At 46.4% G+C, this 21092-nt stretch overlaps 1 protein-coding gene across 2 annotated transcripts in view; it reads left to right on the plus strand.

Moving 5' to 3' along the window:
• Nucleotides 1-21092, plus strand: part of MMADHC (metabolism of cobalamin associated D) — a 193663-nt gene that overhangs the window by 11667 nt on the left and 160904 nt on the right. The window contains exons 1-2 of one of the 2 annotated variants that reach the window (XM_069616495.1): nt 9551-9597; nt 11294-11334. In XM_069616495.1, the coding sequence (XP_069472596.1) occupies nt 11323-11334 (12 nt within the window). In that variant the 5' untranslated portion in view covers nt 9551-9597; nt 11294-11322. Of the gene's footprint in view, nt 1-9550; nt 9598-11293; nt 11335-21092 lie in introns of those variants that run through there. The other variant, XM_069616494.1, reaches the window with a different exon arrangement.

The following is a 21092-nucleotide window of genomic DNA, read 5'->3' on the forward strand; positions in this document are numbered from 1 at the left end:
GGCAAATGGAAAGGACCCGTTTTTGTTTACCTTGCCGGCACTCAATGTATTCTTGGCAAGGAAGCGGGCCGGTTTTAAAGTAAATTGTTATGGTTGTTGGGATTGTTATAATTGATGCGATAAAGGATACACAGGGTCCTTAACCGCTAGGACTCCCGCGTCCGTTTTCGTCCGAGCTGGGGTTTCCTTAATAAACTGTGAAGGGGCACCAGGGGTACTTGATGCAAGAGGTGTTTTAACCGCACAGATCGAGTCTGTTTTCTTCATAGCGGTTACGGGAACTTCACAGGCAGTGGCCCTCCTCTTCACTGACGAGTTTGCAGGTGGATTCCACAGCGTCCATCGTGTCACTAGCAGCCAGACTGCAAGACTGCTACTCTGCTGCTACTCCATGGCCGCTCTGCGGCTGAAAAGGGGTTTTAGCCAGTTCCTCCCCTTGGTGGCAATGAAAACGGGAGACAAACTTCAGGGAAACATAGAGTAGTAGAGTAGTGCTGCAAGACTGCGTAATGTAAAACATTGAATAAATAGCTAACAATTTCAAACTTAAGACACACTTGTTTTAGTACAAGAAATGCACATTAAAACCAAGAATGCATACAAATTAGAGCCACATACAGGGAAACTAAAGTAAGGAAGAAAGAAACAACAGCACCGAAAAATGACCATAACATGAGTTGATTATCATGTACACAAATTGTGTGTTTGAGGCCTGTTTATTGCACCATGTATATGCATTATAAGGTCAAATCAAACTATTTAGAAAGTACTTTAAGAAGATATAAGAAGGTTAATGTTTATATAGCACCTTCTCAATTTTTTAAATTCTCATTATCATTAAAAAAGAAACTAGCCTACACATGTTAGTGAACACAAACAAGTGGCCCAGATATGTCATCAGTGATGCCATCAATAACCTTTGTGTTGACATCTTTCATGTACTGGGTGTTTGTCTTAGCAGTGCACGGTGGTGGCGCAAGTTATGGTTGCTTAGATTACCATGAATGGCGAATTTCTGGGAATTTTCGGTTTTACTTGTAACCATAACGTTCCTTTAACAACGTTTTTTCATTGATATATATATATACTTGTAAGGCTTCTTTAAATTTGACCCCACATTTACATTTCAGATATTCAAGGTTCATTGGGGGTTTGCCTTTCTGCCTTCTTATATTTAAGTAAGCCTTTTGCTGTATTCACAAAGTTACAATGTTCAAATTGCTGTTGGTGCGGTCTCTGGAACACCCCAGGGTCTCTACTAGCTTCTGGTAGACTCAATGGCTTTCTCCAGCATCTCCGGTCAGGTTTGCTCTTCTGCAGCATGCTGCTTTCACCTGCTTTTCAATCTGGAGGCTGTAGACGATCTTCTGTCCTCCATCGCGGCTCCGCTATTGTACATTGGATCCTAAATGGAGACCGCCAGCTTCTTAACTCACCGAGTGCCTAGGACCTTTCTCGTGGCACCCAGCGTCTCCACAGCACTGCAGTCTCTGCTTCGGCATCTCTCCGGTGCCAGCCTCTTCTGCTCTGCACATGTGTATGTACTGTTTGTGAGCTCTTGAACAGGAGCCAACGTCTTCTCCTTCCGTGCCTCTCTGAACAGTACGCTTGTTAGGCGCAAAGGTGATTTAGGAAAACAACTACACCGCTCGGTGTGCTTCAAGTTCTTGGTATATTGTTAAATTCCCTGCATCTTTCTCGTCTCAATACTTAGCGAATTCTGGGAGTTGAAGTTCCTTGATGTTGTTAAACACATGGTATTGGAATAGTTCTATTTACTGGCTTTACAATAAGGAATCTTGGATGAAATAGGTGTTGGAGCAGTGTGAGTTAGTGTCATGGTTGTATGTATGTTTGGCCGCCATAAAAATGAGTGTTCACTTCTCTCACCAGTAGGAATACTTCTCTGACAGTTTGCCATAAGGGTCTGGGGCATCAGAGGGTCTTCCTCACGGAGAAGGGTCTTGGGTATAAGGGAGTGTTCTTCATGGGGAAAGGGGAAGATGGCACGTCTCGTCCAGTAAGTCACAACCTCTCCCCGGTAGCTGTCTCTTCCCATATGTAACCGCCCCCACGGTCAGGATCATGTAGTGGCTGCCTTCCCCTGGCCACATGAGAGGAGGTCACCGCTGGGGAATCTGACTCACCGGCTCTGTGTGGTGTCTTCGGTCCCTTTTGTGCTTCTGTGACAAGTTTGCCTCCTGCTTTCCACTCAGGACTGCCTTCACGTCATTCCGCTTTCTATCGCGGCTTTGTTACAGCACGCTTGTCTTGTCAGGTTGCAGTAGGTGAGATGCTGCTTTCTCTGGTTTCCGAAAGCCCATGATTATTCCCTTGGTTCCTGGCGTCTCTGCGACACGTCCTGCTCTCACAGCGTTCCTCTGCTTTCCTGCTGGCGAGCCCCTTGGCTCCGCCACACCGGTTTGTGCTTTCCAGTCCCACAAGTCTTGCTGAGAGGTGCAACATCTTCTCACAGACAGAAGCAGCCTCTTGCAGCTTGTCCTATAAATTTCCCACACACAAGTGCATTTTGAAAACAACTAGAATGTTCATTGAGCTTGAGGCGCCTTCTGCTCTGCATTGTGCGCTTACTCCTCCTCATCTCAGTACTTGGGTAATTGTGGGAAATGTAGTCTGTTGATGTTAACTGATGCGGATTACTTGATAAATTACTTTCAATGGGGCCGCATGATGAGCCAGTTCTATATGGAGGATAGTTGGAACTAGAAAAAGCTAATCTTGTAGGTTTTACCTTTTTGACCAGGAATGGCAGTTTGGCTTAAAAGTTTTGGGAAAAGTTTCCTATTTTCCCTAATCGGGGTATGGGTATATGGCAATAGGCCAATTAAGGTATTGGGTATCCAAGGGTTTTCTTCATGGGCAAAAAGGGGATACCATGCAATCTCCCCCGAAGGCTGTTTCCTCCCAAGTGATCCTCCCTCATATAGCCACCCGCAGGGTCAGCTTCGGCTAGTGGCTTCTGTCTCCTGGCTACATGGGAGGACGCTACCTCTGGGATATCTGTGATGACCCCATTGGACTCATCACACACCTCTGGGCAAGGGCAGTAGTGCTCTAAATCTTTGCCAGGTATATTGGCATCACAAGACCCCATGCCCTGTTCTCATGAATTTCCCATGCCCTGTTCTCATGAATTTGCCCTTCAAACGGCGCATCCCTACCAGCTCTCCCAGCAGCAAGCATTCCGTTCCCACCACGTCCAGACCCTGCAGCTGAAAACAATTAGCGTGTATCTGTGCACCGGAGGTGCCTCTGACCTCCGCTTCTCTCCTGGGGGACGGAAAAGGGATTTGTCTTGGGAGTGAGTTAAACAGATGTGCATCTCCATAACAAGGCCTTCATTCTATTCTGTTCATTGTGTACTAGGCCTTAACATCCAATGTGGCGGTACTCTTGCCATGTTAACACACTGACCTGGCTATCTTTCGGACTCCATCTTGAACCTGCTTCAGCTCTTTCCTCACAACTCATCAAGATCATACCTTTTGTATACAACTGCTAAACATGGGGATTATACATCTGTAACATCTGCAATCGGAACATTAGTATATTTGTTGCTATATGTGGGTAACTAATGTGTGTCAAAGCTAACTACAAGTGAAATGTGTGCCTTCTGCCGCGCCAAACACGTCCTGCTCGCACTGTGGTTCACGCTAATAGGTTTTTCTCAGCTTTAACCTTATTGCCTGGCAGGGATGCTGTACGTGCAACCCAACAACATTAATACACATTTCTTCCTAAAATGACTGTACTCTCCCATGCCCGACTGGCTGTATTCTGTTTGATGAGACTTTTGTTTTACAAACTGATATCCTCCTTTATGTTCCACTTGACTTGCATTGATTTTAAAGGGAAGGAAGGATGTATCTGACTTAAGCAGTGCTTCCTTAATTTGTAATTAAACAAATAAGTGCTGAGGCTCAAATATTTTCGAACACGCCCATGACATGTAAGGAGGGGCAGCTCCCCACCCACGGCTGCTCCCCATGCTGTCAACATATATGGGTTTAAAGCTGCAACTCCCACCGGCTTATTGTGGTTGATGGATGTGCTCAGTTACTACGGCAGATGTGTGATTTACAAATACCAATCAACATGCACATAATATACCATTTTCGTTGTGTCTTGACATGAGACAAATGTTGTGTGTCTGTAAACACAATCCTCATTTACATCTTGCTCTATTTCTTTAGGTGTTTTATTATGAGACTGGCATTTAAAATAATAAAGTTGCCAAAACACCACATCATAATCAAAGTCTGAGACAATAAGTGCCAGGGCTCAAGTGCCAGAGCTGAGCCCTGGAACCCCCCACCCCCGCCCCACCAAATTAAGCACTGCACTGAAGTATATCCACTTTGACTGTGAGATTCAAAACTGGTCCGTCTACAATGAAATAGTGGCCCACCATCAAATGTTCCAGTATGGCCCAATGGTTATTTTCTTTTTTTTTTTTTTTAAAGGGTTAATGGAGGTTTCGGTCAGGTTTGGGTTTGGGTGTTGTGCCGCCTATCACCCAATCAACTTGTCTTCATCCCAAGTAGGGAAGTCCCTTCCATTGATGTTCTCCCACATTAAACCACCCCTACGGGGATATTGGGTATCGGCCTTGCTCATGAGAAGGGGCTTCCCCTTGGGGACAAGTTACAACACCTGTGAATCATCACAGATGCTAATGGCAGCCCACTAACATAGTCCTGAATCAAGAAAGAAGACTCCTCCAAAGATATGCAAGCATACTCACTATTTTGATTACAAGAAGCTGCCAGTTGCAACTCAAATGCTCTCCAGTTTGTTATTTAGAGGCGAAATTTCAATTTCAGTTAGTTTGTTAGTCTTGAGTAGGTTTGGCGGATTCCACTTAACTCTATTTTTCATTGTGTTCAGTTCCAAACTTCCAATTGCATCAAAGAGAACCAAGGGATGTGGCATATCTGCTGAAACAAATAGAGTGTAGTGATCGCTATCCTCTCTGCGAACAATAAACTGATCCGTGTTGAGAGAGAAGAGAGATTCTGTTGCAAATATATAATCAGTCGTAGTATTACTATTTCCAAATATTCTAGTAAAATTCCACGGACTATCCTGTTCACATCGACCATTTAGCATGCGAAGGCCAGATGTGCCAAAGAGGTGAGCCCATGCAATGCCACAAGTATTGTGGGATATTTGTAAAAGGCCAGCAATGGCAGTAGTTTCATGTGTGTAGAGATTTGCAGGTAGTCTAGCATTAAAATCTCCCACAACTCGTATTAGACAATGATGGAAGTGGGCTACTATCTGGTCACTAACAGTGTTCTTCAGCATGGAGCTGGTGTCCTAACTGGTGTAGGAGTGGCATTTGTCTTAAATTAGTATTTTCTCTTTTGATTATTATCACTTGCTTTCCAGGTTATATCAGCCAATACAAAATCAAAATAAATATTCAGATTGATCAAATTTGAAGTGTGCATTAGAACTAATAAGAAGCCCACCCTTAGCACGGCACATGGAGGCTTTGGTAGATACTTTGTGGTGGGTGGTTCGGCCAACAAGAATTATTTTATCTATTAGACACATTTCTTGCACTGCAATAATGCTAAAGGGATTAGTGTGGTTCAAAAGCCCGTTTGCATCAAATAAATGGGCAAACCCTCTGGTATTCCAGGATATCCACTTGATTCCTTGGTCAAGGACGTCTTGGGTAGTTACTCGTTAGAAAACCTGTAAGCCAGCCATCACAGATCATTCTCCATATCTCCACCCCTTGTACCTTCAGAGTCTACTAACTGAACCATTCTCTGGCCATTCACACTGGTGACCACCCTAATATCATTGTCTTGTGTAGAAGGACATCCTCTAACGTGTGACTGGTTGATATAATTAGAGTCCTGTTTGGTCTGTGATGAATCGTGTGAATGCCCAATTAACCTTTACTATCCACTGGGTCTTTCTGTGTCTTAATAATATCTAATGAGCAGACATACCGTAGTGTGTAGAAATCTTCCTCAAATCTAAAGAATTCAGTCCAGTGTTGAATCTAAATAGCAATGAACAACAACATTTGCATTCTCTGTATCCTCCAATATGTCCACAAACTCAATATCACTGGAAGTGATAACACGCAGGGGAATAATCTGTTGACAAAGATCTAAAATGCATGAGTTAATCAATATGTGTTCATTGTTTCGGCAGAACAAGCTTTGACTTCTAATAGCTCTTTTAATACTTTGACATGGTTTTTGTAATCCTCAATTATAAGGGGCATTTTTAAATTTATTCCCTTTGCTTAGATTATCTGGATAGCCACATACACCCCTACTACTTTGACTGTTAGACAAATTATGTACAGGAGAAGACCCAGTAAAATCAATAGTAGTTGTCTTCTTATTGGAATCATCAGACTTAGTAAGCCCTGCCCACCTGGTGCCTTCCGGGTTGCCGCTCTTTGTCCCTACTTAAGGAGCCCTCCAGCTTCTTTTCCTTTGAAGATGGGGAGCAGGTACAAGTGGATCTAGGTCACCTGCCCTAAGCACCACCCACCTTTTTAGCCCTGTCTCTTCCTTCCTGCTCTTAGATCAAGGGCGTCTCTCGCCAGGCGTCCGAAGTGAAGGGCAGACAAAAGGGCAATCCCTGTTCAGACCAGGAGGACCCAGGGCCTGACCCCCTGTTCAGACAGCAGGTTAGCATGCACCAACATGTGTTTACTCCCTCTGTCCCCACAGGCCAGCCCCCACCCCCTCTGGTCCCTCTGTGATGTTCCCTTGTGCCCCCCCCTTCCCGCACACAGGTGTTGCCTGTTTTGCTTGATTCTTCTACCGTGCTTCCCCCCATCCCTCCAGCCTACTTCTGCAGGGGTCTGTCCTGATACATTCTGGTTTCACCATCACCGTCTTGTGGCCAATGCTGGATTTTACTTTTATGGACTTCATTGATTCAAGGTGTGTCATCCTTTTTCAACTCTCATGCTGGAGTTCCTTTGCATCTTGTACTCATGGTGGCCCTGAATCAAGCTGTTCCCATCTTCATCTTGTATCCTGCAACATTATGTGTTACTACTGACTTCTGCAGTTGTATACGCTCTCCCCTCTTGCTTCTCCACTCTTTTTGACTGCTTACACTCTGTTCTCTCCTCCTCTCCCTTTCCCTATCTCCTTCCCTTGCTTTCTTCTATGCACTTACTCCGAATTGTCCCTGGACCTAGTATGATGGCAACCTCGTCTGTCTCCTACCCACTCCCCTTTCTTGTCCCTCCTCCCCACCCCGCCAGCACTACCTGAAATGTCATCAGGCCTAGTACGATAGTTGCTTGTTTTGTTCCTCCCCTCCCTTTCTGCACCCCTCTCCCTCACCTTTTGTTTTTCCCCGGCTCTACCAGAAATGTCGTCAGGCTTAGTACGGTAGTCGCCTGTCTGTTTCCATTTCCTTCCCACTCTCCTCCTCCCTTCCTTATCTATGTTTTAGCTCTTGCACTATCTAGTTAATTTCACATCCTTACTGTTCATGGCCTGTAAGAATGTCATTGTATTTTCCCTTGTTCCCTCCCTTGCCTTGAAGCGCTTTGAAACACATTGTGTATAGGCGCTATACAAATAAACTATCATATCATTTTGTTTGGCCCCTCTCTGTCCTATCGTCTTCTGCATTTGTCAAAGAAAAGCCCTTGTCGTTATCATTAGATTCAAACAGATTGTCTAGACCTTCCAAGTTAATGGTATCCTTTCCAAATTAATGGACGTTGTCATTTTGTGGTTCCCGTGCTAGTAAAGCTAACGGCTCGTGGTATAGATGTTCCATTAGGAGGAAGCTATGTACTTATATCTCTAGTGACTGATGTAGTCTTTTATTTTCTTTGTTTTTATGCAATTCTTAAAGAGTAAGGAACTTCTCTTGCTTTATTTGGCCTTTTTGTTTTAATTACTTCTGTCCATAGATTGCTTGCATCATTGGTGATCGGAGTCACAGTTGAAGTCATTAATACCAATGTATCTATTGACTGCCACTTTTTTATGGATCACATTCTTTTTTCCCCTTATGTTTAGCTCTCTTATTTGGCTTAGTGCTTCTGTGTTGTATGAGAGGAGACCAGAAGTATCTTCCCCATTCTTGTCTGAGGTGGCTGTGGATTTCTGTTTGGAACAAGAGATGTTATCTCTTGTGTTGTATTCTTTTTGAAAGTTCTGATGGGACACCTTCTTCTGAATCACTTTCTTTGGTATTAGTTTGTGCCATCAAATTATTGTGTAGCAAGTTAATGGACTCGGACGTAACGCAAGCTACATTACTTTTGCGTCTCAGTGGAGCTGTTTATTCCAATATGGTTTTCAACCGTTAGGAATGTTTGATGTAAACTCTCACATAGCCGAACTAAAGAAGTGAGTAAATAATCAAGTGCTTGAATTTGATTTATCGTAATAGTCATCATATTGTCTGTTTGCAAGTGTAAGCTATAATTTTGTATAGTAGTACATCATCCTCGTTTAATGTCCAATTCAATGCAGGTATATGAGGAGTTGCGTGCAAGCATAAGTTTGGCAGGTCTGTGCTGTTAATTTGATGATCATATTTGTTAGTTATTAACATTTCTGATCTTGATGCAATATTTTGACTACTAACATCATCCTTCATGTATAGAATGAGTATCTAGTTCACAAGCAACCTTCCCAGCAACAGAACTAAACAAACGAGTTTAATCGAGGCCTAATTTGAGCAATGGTATGTACAGAATCAAACTTGCAGGTAATTACATAAGAACCTGCATTTAATCGGTATCCGTATTAAGAGTAACCTCGCCAGAAGCCACGTTTTAAAGTAGCGATGAGGGGCGCGCTGCCAGCTTGTCCTCAGGGCGTGTAGTTAAGGCAGAAATTATACTAAAAGTAATTTTACTGCCGAAGCAAGCCAACAACGTGGAAAGCTTATCCTCCAGTTCAGCACTTATTGTTGTACTGAGGATAGGGGAAGTGGAAAAAAGGATGCACTTTTAGGATTCACATTAGTCGCTTCAGACAAGTTAGCCCCATACATTTCACAGGTTTATGGCAACATGTTGCAGCGGCTTTGCCCAGATCAGTGGCCTCGCCATTGGACTGCTCCTGAGAAAGTTCCGACTGGAGATTCAAGTCGACTATGATCACTGATCCGCCATTGTTGGCGTGATGGTGCAACGCTGGTGCGCTGCTTATGCGCTGCTTCAGGGTAGCGGTTTGTTATTATAGTGGCTCAAAGGGTCTGGCTCCACTCGACCGACATTGCTAACCCAGCTGTTGACTGTAGTCCCTTTTGACTACAGTATCCATGTGAGAAATTAACGTGCATCTTCAAATGAGAATTGAAAACATAATACATATTAGGTTCTCCCATGTACTGTGTTTACAGTTTAGGGGTGCCATATTTGAAGCATGGAGCTCCGATGCATATACACATTCAAACACATGAACAGGCAACTTCGAACGGCCAAACAATATCCATCAAAGTAATGTGAAGTGTGTGAACATTATTGAAGGACAGCGCACTGAATAGATTATCATAATTTCTGTTGGCAGATGACTCCGACGTGTGGACCAGAACACTAAATACATTTAATACCAACCAAAGGTAACATTGGACTTTTGATTGTCAAACACTAGTCATGTAAGAAGGGGCAAACCTAAAGTTTTACGCTACTAACCCAGCATAATAAGCCACTTGCCCGGCATAAAAAGCCACTCGCCCCCTCAATTCGGCACATAGACATAGCACACCAATTCTTACTCGCCAAGAATCAACTACCACTGACCAATGCCTAGTGGCAAATGCAAATTTTGAGGCCTGAGGCCTGGATTCCTATTGGTGAAATTAGAAAGCCCAATGCTGAAAGATTGATTCTTTTTATCTTTGCAGAAGATTATTTATTACAATGGGGAATATGTAAATGATATTCGAATTTCAAAGAATCAAGTAGCATTTAGTATTTTTAGTAAATGGTAACTTGGAACAATATTTTGATTTGCATCACAGTGAACAATTATGTAACTAATTGAAAAATGGGAGATGGGCCAAAATTGAAGCCTTTAAATTAAATGAGCCTTTTTGTTCCCAATAATGTATGTAGAATCTAGTATAAACATATCATTTAACCAAACAACTAAAGAGTATGCATATAATGTTATGTTTGCTGGTGAATAACTCGTCTAGGTGTTTCACTAAATCCGAACATGGGGGTTGGGCTGCTTGAATAATCAGGTGGCACAACTTTTACCTTCTGAAAAGGATTTTAAATAATGAGTATTGAAAATAAGAAACTTATATTTCCGATCTACTGATTAGCATCCAACTAATTAATTTGTAGCAAGATAATTGTGGGACATTAGAAATGTCATGCAGCTTTGCTTTCATAAAGGAGAAATAAGGATAATGTGGATATTAAAATGAATTGTGTGATGAAACCATCAATAATGGCATGTTTCTGTCATTGCCTGATTTCAGAATAAGAAAACCCAGTTGTCGTTGAATTTGGGTTGCTACATTTCTTGAATGATTTGTTAAAATGACATGCAGGCTTTTGTATGTATCTCCATTTGGCCAGATTTTATGGAAGACTGTACACACATATTGTATTAGTGGGCAAACTAAGGCTTTCCTTGGAGTATCTGGCAAATGAAGTTTTTAAAAAAAAAAATTGCATGTAAAAAAAGTAGCGTTTTTTTAAAATAAAATTATTTTCCTAAACCCCTTCAGCCCTGCACACCCTCCCACTAGAAGATCTTAAGTTTCTTCAGTGTTGTGTATTTTTCCAGAGGTATAACTTGATGGAACTAAGTATCAATGTTGTTACTGGTAAGGGCACATTACATGAAATACCATTGGGTGTAACGATCACACTGCTGGAGGCCCTTATCGATTTCTATTTTAGCCTGAAAAGCATTTGATATCTTGCCTCATGGCACTGCATGTTGACAAGGCTGTGGAAATGGCCTGCTAAGTACTCATTCTAAAGAGCTGTATGAATGTTTTTTTTTTTTACCTATAGACCCGTTGGTCCGATGATTAGATTTTGCTTGTAAAATAGCAAAGTTGCAAGTGATTTTGAACATGCTCGATCAGATTCTCTAATTTTCTTTAATCTTAGACTGAACGAAAATGTTTCCCCTACTGCTCGGGGGTTACCAAAATAAAGATTTTTGTACATTATTTAAATAGTTGTGCAACTTATACTTTTGAAAATATTTGTTTAACATATGTTTGAATGTTCTAAGATTGTTTACAACATTCAAAATATCTACTGCTAACAGTGTTCTGTTTTATGTTTCAGGAAACCGGGTGTTACAGGAAAAGCCCCTGATGATGGCCAGTGTGAGTAAATAAAAAACAATCTTCATGGACAAACTTTGAAAAGCCCAGATGTACTAGGTTTGTTTCTGCATGGATTTGAATGCATAGAACTCCTTTTTCTCTAGCTAAAGTATTCTGTGCTTTAAGTCCACCAACGTCAAATTGATATGTATCGGTAACAAAAAAAGTGCACTTTTTTGGCCAACAGAAACAATCAAATATTGTGTTTTGTAATTTTTCTAGTCAGTAATTTTTTTATTATTTGTAATACACATCTAACCATGTATGAGGAAAATACAGCATTGTTCATATGGTCAATCAAAAGGCATTTTACAACCCATCAATCAACCATACGAACATGATTGCACTGCAGAGAAATATTAATATTTTTGTAAACTTGTTTTTATTCTTTTCCAAAGGCATATTAATCCATACACAACATGCGTATTTCAAAGTTGTAACACTCTCAATAATCAAGTAAGATTTAAAACCAAACCCACTTACATTGGAGCACCCTACAAAGCGAAGGGAAAGAAAAAGGTGCATAGAACAATACAAGGTAGCCCAATAAAGATACCTTTGTTATCTGCTTACCCAACACATATATCCATTGTATCATGATGGTTAAGAGACTAAACTTTATAAGGACGAATTGCAAAGCAGGTTGGGATCAAGTACTCCCCAATCGGGCCATATCTTGCTTTACAGAGTAACATTATTATTTTACAGCAATACATTTTCTAAGAAGCTCCTCAAGAGGAGTGTAGGTGACGGAAGGGGGGAGGGCTCAAGAAAACGGTTTGAATACTCTCAATCTTTTGGGTATGCGAAATCATTGAAATCTGCTGTATGAACATCCAAAATTCATCTGTTTCCATGTCTTTCAAAAGCTAGCAGTGTTTGCAGTGAGGGTAAAAAGGTATCTGCTGTAATGCCATGAGCTACCATAATCGATGATGCAACCACTGAGAACAAGATGGGTGTGTCTTGTGTGGCAATCTGCATTTTATACAGCTAACATTAAATATAAACTATCTTCCAATCCAGTTTGTCAAGGTAGACAAGGGTGACTCTCTTATTCCTAGCATTGCAAGTTTAAGATCCTGTAGTATTTGACATCCACAGTTTTTGGCTATTGCACTAAGAATGTATTTCCAGTAAAACTGGAGCTTTGGGAAGACCACAATATATGAATAGCATTGCCCCTCTTGTCACAAACCCCACAGCCACTATTCAGAGGAGCTAGTGTGTTTGTTTGGTGTTAAGTGCTATTTAAATGTTATCTTGAAGTTTGCTTTTCTAATTTGTATGGATCTGCTACTCTGAGCGATTTAGCCGTAATCGCTGCAGGTCTTCACTTGAAATCGTGGTTACAGCTGGTGTTTTCCCCCTAATTTTTCAATGCTCCCTATCTGGAATGTTGCTCTGCATCCTTAAGGGCTTTATAAAGCATTGAGATTAACAGGCCGATTCATGGAATTAATGTGCGCCGAAAATTCCGGCGCAGAGGTGCCAATACGTGCGAATCGCAGTGCAAGTGCGAAAATTGCAGGGAAACCAGCACACATCGATTCATGTAAGTCCGTGCACGAGAAAAATATTGGATGTGCGCTGAAAAAGTGCGCGGTGCACACCGGCGCATAGGTCATCCAGCGGCGTGCGCCATGGCCACAGCGAAATCGCACATAGCGCGGCGCACATAACAAAAGTAGGCGTAACATGGGGCGTAACACTCGGAATGGGGAACAACGCGTGAAAATATGGGCGTCACGGGGGAAGTACAGGAGGCAAGTGCGCAGAACGCCCACACACGCCTACAACTCGTATTCATGGAATCGAATGGGGCAAACCAGCGCACGGTGAAAGACGCGCACAGGGCCAAACAAGTCTGCCACAAGAAAGCAGGCGGTAGCGTCCCTGCACCTGAAATAAATGTGCGCCAAAATGTGGCACCCTCCACCAGGCCCCCACTCATGTCTCCCTGCACCCCCACCCTCCAGCATCCAGGGGCACCCTCCACCAGGCCCCCACTCATGTCCAACTCATGTCCCCCTGCACCCCCACCCCCCAGCAGTCAGGGGCACCCTCCACCAGGCCCCCACTCATGTCCAACTCCTGTCTCCCTGCACCCCCACCCCCCAGCAGTGCGATTTGCCTGGGTACGTGTATTTCAGGGGTGCGCGGGTAGTCTTACACGCGATTTCATCAGGGTACATGTATTATGGGTCCGCGTGAACTTCCACACGCGATATCAGCAGGGTACGTGTATTACGGGGTTCGCGTGAACTTCCACACGCGATATCAGCAGGGTACGTGTAATACGGGGTCGCGTGAACTTCCACACGAGACTGGGGCCTGGGAGAGCGCGTTACGTGTATTCCTGGGGTGGGCGGTAAGATTTACACGGTCGCCTACAATGCGCCAAAAAAAAAGGTCCAATCCGGAAACACGTACGCCAGCATGAAGCAGGCGCACGTCCCGTCCAGCATAAGTATGCGCAAACAACAAACCAGCTCAGACGCCAGGATGAATATACCGTTCCTAGCAGCAGTGGCCGTGGGATACCGCAGGAGGAGGAGGAGGAGGAGGATAGTCGGGGACAGAATCTTCACACCCAGAACCAGCCTTTTTGGTATGCCTGATGACCAGGTGTATGGGAGGTACAGGTTTCCACCTCACATAATACTCGACCTGGTCAGTGAGTGGGAGGATGACCTCACATCACCCACCCTGTGCTCCCAAGCACTCAGCCCCCTGGAGAAGGTCCTCGATGTACTGCACTTCTTGGCTACCGGATCATTTCAGCGGACAAGTGCCATAGTGGGGGGGTGTCACAGGCCACGCAGTCACGCTGCCTACACCGGGTGTTGGCCATCATCACTGCACGCCCATCAGTCCGCAGGCACATATACCTGCCCAGAACACCTGCAGAAAGGCAGGCTGTCAGCCAGGATTTCTACAGGGTGGCACAATTCCCCAAAGTGCTAGTTGCCATTGATTGCACCCATGTGGCTCTACGTCCTCCCAGGGCATCTGAGCACATCTATAGAAACCGCAAGCACTGGCATTCCATCAACGTCCAGGTAGTATGTGATGCCAAGGGAATCATCACCTCAGTATATGCCAACTATCTAGGGTCCACCCACGACAGCTTCATTTACAGGATGTCAACCCTAAACCGGGACATGGAAGCTGGGCGGCATGGCGATGCATGGCTGCTTGGTGAGTATAAATGCCACAGCACACGCATGGATGACAGATACAGAGTAATGTCACTACCCCCAGGGGGGCGTGGCTAACCGCCATGTAAGAAGGACGCGTCTTCAGTCGGCTCCAGCGATGTGCCCAACATTTGGCCGCTAAACCAACATTTTGCCGCAGCAACCACTCCTGATTTTCACGCCAGAGGCAGGGGTCGGCTGGAAGCGCAGTCTGCCGAGGTTTCGGACGTCTGGAGGACTCCGCCGAGGAGAAACACCGTGGGCCCGGCGAGGCGATCCGGCGCGCAAAATGGCGGCGGTGATCGGCACTGATCGGCCTGAACACCAGGAGGCTTGAACCCAACGAGCTCCGCTGAGATCGGAGCACGCTTGATAAGGAGCAGGCGAGCTGCGGCGGGGATCGCTGGAGGTGCGTGGCTCTGGCCCGGTCCTGGGTTGTGCGACCCGGGCGGCGGAGAACTTAAGAGGCCAGAGGAGGCAGCGCGTGTGGCGGTCCCGACGGAAGAGAAGAAGCGGCCCGCCTCGCCGGGCCGGGTTGATCCTCGCCTGCGGCAAGTCGCAACCTACCCGCAGCTGTTGGACATCGGTGAAATACCCCACCAAGAAGTAAGGAGGGGGCGAAAGGGGCGAGGGGGCCCGGACTTCGTGGTGCGGAAGTTCTAGATAGGACGGGGAGGCCCTTCGCTCTACACAAGCCAAATACGGGCGCAGCCCCTGGCTGGGAGTCGGGGCAAGTGACTGACATACTTAAACACCCTACTCGAGCGACCACCCCAGAAGACCCCTTGATAACCCCGGAGACTCTCCACTTCGGTCAACACCTCATGGGCAGCAGGCGCGAAGGCTTATGCGAGGCTATGGCCACCAAGGGGCCCAGGAACAAACAGAGGCAAACAACAATGGAGACCTACGCTACCACGGGGGCTGCGGGGGCGGATGCCGCTCCTGACCATGGAGCAGCGGCGAACAACGGGCCCCTCGAACCCGCTAACTCCCAGCTGCTGGAAGCCATCATGACGTTACAAAAAACGATGGAGAGTAAAATCGACGCAGTTGCTATAGACTTAAACTTGCTAAGGCAGGATGTACGATCCATAGCGGGCAGAACCGAAGCGCTAGAGACTCAAGTTAAGGAAAACACGGAGGCAAAGACGCTGCTCCTCAAAGAGGTGGACATTCTAACTCAGAAAGTTAAGAATTTAGAAGACAGGGCAGATGAGGCGGAGGGGCGCGCACGCCGAAACAACATCAGACTCATCGGCATACCGGAGGGAATCGAAGGGAACGACCCCACCAATTATGTGGAGAACCTCTTGATCCAGGAAATTGGAGCTGATAACTTGTCCCAAGGATTCACCATTGAAAGGGCCCACAGATCCCTCGCCAAGAGACCACCACCTGGAAACCCACCCAGGCCGATAATTGCCAAGGTACTTAATTACAGAGACAGAGAAACGATCCTTGCTTTTTCCAGGTCGGGCGGCAGCATAATCAGGAACTCAGTGAAAATCGCCATCTACCCGGACTACACCCTCCAGGTTCAAAGGAGCAGAGCCCAATTCATTCACACCAAAGTTAGATTGAAAAGCGCAGGCCTGCGGTACATGCTCCTATATCCCGCCAGACTGAAGGTCCTAGTCAACAATAAAGCCCATTTTTTCGATACACCTGCGGAAGTATGTGAGTGGATGGACAGGGAACAAATTCCGGACATTGAGATCGGACAGCGTCGACCACGCCGGTCGGAGCCCTGACCACGGCCACACTGGCCCTAAACCTGTCGACGACGACACACTGCAAGACACTCTAAACGCGGCAACACGGAATCAACCGGAGCCATAATGAAGACCAACGGCGACACATTAACCTGTTGAGCCAACCTTTCTTTTTTCCCCAGTAACTCTTTTGGGTGACTAACCCACCCGTAGGGCACCTGTAGACCTAGGTCAAACGGAGCGGAAACGGGATAGTCAGAGGGGGGGTAACCCCACTAGACAGTTTTTATTGGTTAAAAGTTTAATGGTTCTATGTTCTGGGATCTCGCAGTTAAGGGGTCATGTTTGGGGACCCGTTGTTACAAAAGTCTTGAATACAATGAGGCAGGGGACACGAGGGGGTGAAGCCCATGTTGGGACCTTTAGTGAGACCACAGGAACACTTCTTAACAGTAATATCACTTGTAAGGCCTGGGCCCGAGCAAAGGACTATCTACAGATACCATGACACCCATGGCTGGAAGCATTAACGTTCTAACGTGGAACGTCAGGGGCTTGAATAGCTTTGTTAAGCAACGCCGGATATACACCTACCTGCGCAGATGCAAGGTGGGAATCGCCATGCTACAGGAAACACATTTAACAAAGGACAGACAAGAGGCTATGGCCAAAATATGGCGTGGAACCCTAATCGGATCCCCCTACTCTTCATACGCTAGAGGGGTCCTGATATGGATAGATCCATCCATTCCTTTTAAAGTAGAGAACACCAAGACAGACAACGAAGGTAGGATGGCACTGGTACAGGGGACCGTGGAAGGGAGGGAGATATGTCTGATTAGCACGTATGCACCTAACCATGACGCCACAGCATTCTTCCACTCCCTTTATTCTAGGATTGGCCCCTATGTAGACTGCACAGTGATTTGGGGGGGCGATCACAATTGCACGTTGGACCCCCTGAAGGACAGGTCCGACTCTAAGCACTCCCGCCCCTCCCCCCCAGCCAAAGTACTCTCTAAACTAATAACCCAACTGGCACTATGTGACCTGTGGAGGGAGCGGAACCCGGAGGAAAGAGAATATTCCTTTTTCTCCCCACCTCACAAGGTCCACACCAGATTGGACTATATCTTAATAAGCCAGGGGCAGCTTGATAGGTTTGGGGATGCACGTTACCTGCCCAGGGTGCTGTCAGACCACTCTCCCTTGCAAGCCACCTGGGAGGTATACCCCCCTAGACCCCCAGTTCCCACGTGGAGACTTAGAGCGGAGGCCTTATTGGACACAGCCTTTAGAGAACATATAAGAGACAGCACAGAGGAGTACTGGCATAACAACTTAGATAGCGTGGACTACATCGGAACAGCTTGGGAGGCTTATAAAGTGGTTATGAGAGGTGAGATGATTGCCACAATTGGGGGTACCCTGAAGTCCATCACAACCTCCCTAGTGGGCGCTGAAAGAGAACTGAGGGTGCTGGAGGGTGGGGCAGACTCGACCCCGGAACATATACAGAAAATTACTGAATTGAGACAGGCCTGCCTGGCTCACTGGGAGTCGCTGGGAAAACTGAGCTTCGCTAAATATTCCGAAAGAACGCACGCACTGGGGGACAAACCTGGTAAACTATTAGCTTGGCTCTACAAAAGAGAAGTCCCCAGGTCACCCATTTGCTCCATACTCAGACCAGATGGCACCACTGCACATACCCAAGAAGAGATTAACTTGGTCTTCTCCGAGTTCTACCGAGAACTCTACTCCAAATCCCCGCCCCCCACCGACACTGAAATAGAGGATGCCCTGAGCAGCATAGTGCTGCCTTCACTAGATGCCCAGACGGCCGAGGCCCTAGAGGAACCAATTACCCCAGATGAGGTGTTAGCCATAATCAGATCCTTACCAACCGGAAAAGCGCCAGGCGCAGATGGCATGCCAGGGGATAAGACATATGACGACGCCCTCGCCCCAATGCTAGCACGGGTGTTCAATGAGGCATATGAGCGTGGCACCCTCCCTGACTCCATGAGGGAGGCCATAATAATCCCTTTGCTAAAACCTGGGAAGGATGGAACAGACTGCGGGTCTTATAGACCACTTTCTATGCTAAATGTGGACTGCAAAATCTTAACAGCACTTCTTGCGAATAGGCTGCGCAGAGCGATCCCCCAGCTGATCCACAAAGACCAGACTGGCTATGTACCGGGGCGCTCTATTACCGAAAACCTGCGTAGGTTGCACCACATCATATACGCCACTGAGCATAACCCCCGAAAATACGCGGTGGCGTCATTGGACGCCACCAAAGCCTTCGATTCGGTGAGATGGGAGTGGTTGTATGCTACTATGGGCAAAATGGGGATCGGGCCCGCCTTCCTGAAATGGACCCAATTGGTCTACGCCTGCCCCACCGCCAGAGTGCGCACCAACAGGACGTATTCTGATAAATGGCCCCTCCACAAAGGCACCCGACAAGGATGTCCACTGTCCCCTATGCTCTATATTATTGCGGCTGAGCCGGTAGCGGCGTATCTCCGACAAGAATATGGTGACGGTGGCATTGAACTGGATGGAGTGACTCATCTTGTGTCCATGTACGCAGACGACATGCTGCTATACCTTCACAATCCAGAGCACCTCCTGCCCTACATACTAGAGACCCTAGAATGTTTTCATAAACTCACAGGCATTAGGATCAACAAGGAAAAATCATGTCTCTACCCCTTGGCTGCTTTACACAGGGACGAACTGGGATCCCTACCCCCACTAGACCTTAAATGGCAGCCGACTTCCTTCAGATACCTTGGTGTCACCATACACCGCAACCCCAGCACGGAACATATCCTTAATACAGTCAGAGCCAAAGACTCCATTGAAAAGTCCATGGTCTTTTGGGGGAAACTCCCGCTATCGGTGGCGGGGAGAGCGGGCCTACTCAAGATGGTTGCACTCCCACGTCTACTGCATTTCTTCACCAACGTTCCCTTCAACATTTCCCCCTCCTTTTTCAGAGACCTGAACAAACTTTGTAGAAGATTCCTCTGGCAGGGGAGTAGGCACAGAGTAGCGCTTGAAAATCTCCAAAGACCCTATGAGAGGGGGGGGCTGAAGGTCCCTAATTTCGAGCTGTATTACTTGGCTAGCCAGCTTAGACACGTGACACAATGGATGGCCGACGAAACCACCATTGACACCCGACTTCTCCAGCCAGCCCTGCCTACCTTGCTACTTAGGGACACATTGTGGGTTGGAAGGGAGACACTAGGGCATTACCCTTATCTAGTTAAACTGGGGACCCAGCTCTGGAGGCGTGCCTGCGTAAAAGTGGGGTCGGTGGACCCGTTCTCCCCGCAGATTCCCATCGCCGCAATCATGGCCAAACACCCGTGGGGACACAAGGAAATACGCACCCTATGGGAACCTTGGGGGGTGGCGGTGCTAGGAGACCTCACCAGTGAACAGGAACTAATGTCGTTTATCGACCTCAGTGAATCTACAGGCCTACCCACAGGCCAGTTTCTGCTCCACAGGGCAGTACTCCAAGCCATAAAGAAGAGATGGCCGGAAGCCGCAAATCAGTTCATAGAAAACGAGACCGTAGAGTACATGCTTGACACTGCTGAGGGAGGCCACGAAACCTCCAGACTATATGAGGCGCTGCTGCAGGGCACAACCACAAACGAACTCAAATGCAAGAACAGATGGGAGACCGAACTGGGTAGAGAGTTTGAAGATAAAACATGGGAAAAGATAACCCACTACCACAAAAAAATATCTAGGAATGCCCGCCTACAGCTCATACAACTCTACATTACTAATAGAGCCTACCTCACACCAGAAGCCATATCCAGGTTCAGGGGAGCCACAGTTCAGACATGCCCCAAATGCAATACGCCAAAGGCCGGAATGACCCACATGTTCTGGGGTTGTCCCTCTATTCAAAAGTTCTGGGCCCAAGTGAAGGAAAAGGTAGCACATGCTGAAATAGTAATAGACATTCTTGACCCAGCAGCCTGCATATTGGGTAGCTATACGAGAAACAGCAAAAACAAACCCCTCAACAAGCTCAGGGACTTAATATACATAACGGCGAAAAGACGTATAGCTATGAGCTGGAAAAGCGCAAGAGGCCCGAGTGAAGCCAGTTGGTGGGCCGATCTCAAAAGATGGATAACGGCCGAGACTGCTGCTTGGGAAACCGCAATCCAAGTACAGAGATTAGAATCTAGTGAAGAACTACTCCGGTGGGTGGCATTAACGGTGCCGCTGCTCCACCCAGCAGCGCGAGAGAGCGCTTTGGAAAGCTCTGACAGTCCAGGTCCGTCGATGGTCTAAAACATAGATTGGAGTTCTAACTGTGGTCTCGGGAGAAATGGGTGGGGAGGGAGGGGGGAATTTGTTTTATGTTCCTTTGAAGTACTCATGTGGCATTGATCGACCATTGATTTTCTGTGTATATTTTGTTGTAAAAGTTAATAAAGAAATTTAAATAAAAAAAAAGTCACTACCCCACTAATGATCCCCATCACCACCTCCCCAGGGGACAGTGCCTATCCTCTGAGCACCCACATGACGCCGCCAATTCGGAACCCCATCACGCCTCCCGAGGTAAGATACAACACAGCCCATATTGCAACCCGGGGCATAGTGGAGCGCACATTCGGAGTGCTCAAGTCATGCTTTCGCTCCCTTGACTGTTCTGGCGGGCAGCTGTTATACACTCCCCCAGTAGTGTGCAGGATCATAGTGGCAGCATGTGTCCTGCACAATGTTGCAACACGCCGGGGCCTGGCTGTGGATATGGTGGTGCCCCCACATCCCCAACCACATGCACGCCCGCTGC

The sequence above is a fragment of the Ambystoma mexicanum genome, chromosome 9 (genome assembly GCF_040938575.1).
Source record: "Ambystoma mexicanum isolate Mex_15411 chromosome 9, UKY_AmexF1_1, whole genome shotgun sequence".
Taxonomy (NCBI): Eukaryota; Metazoa; Chordata; class Amphibia; order Caudata; family Ambystomatidae; genus Ambystoma; species Ambystoma mexicanum.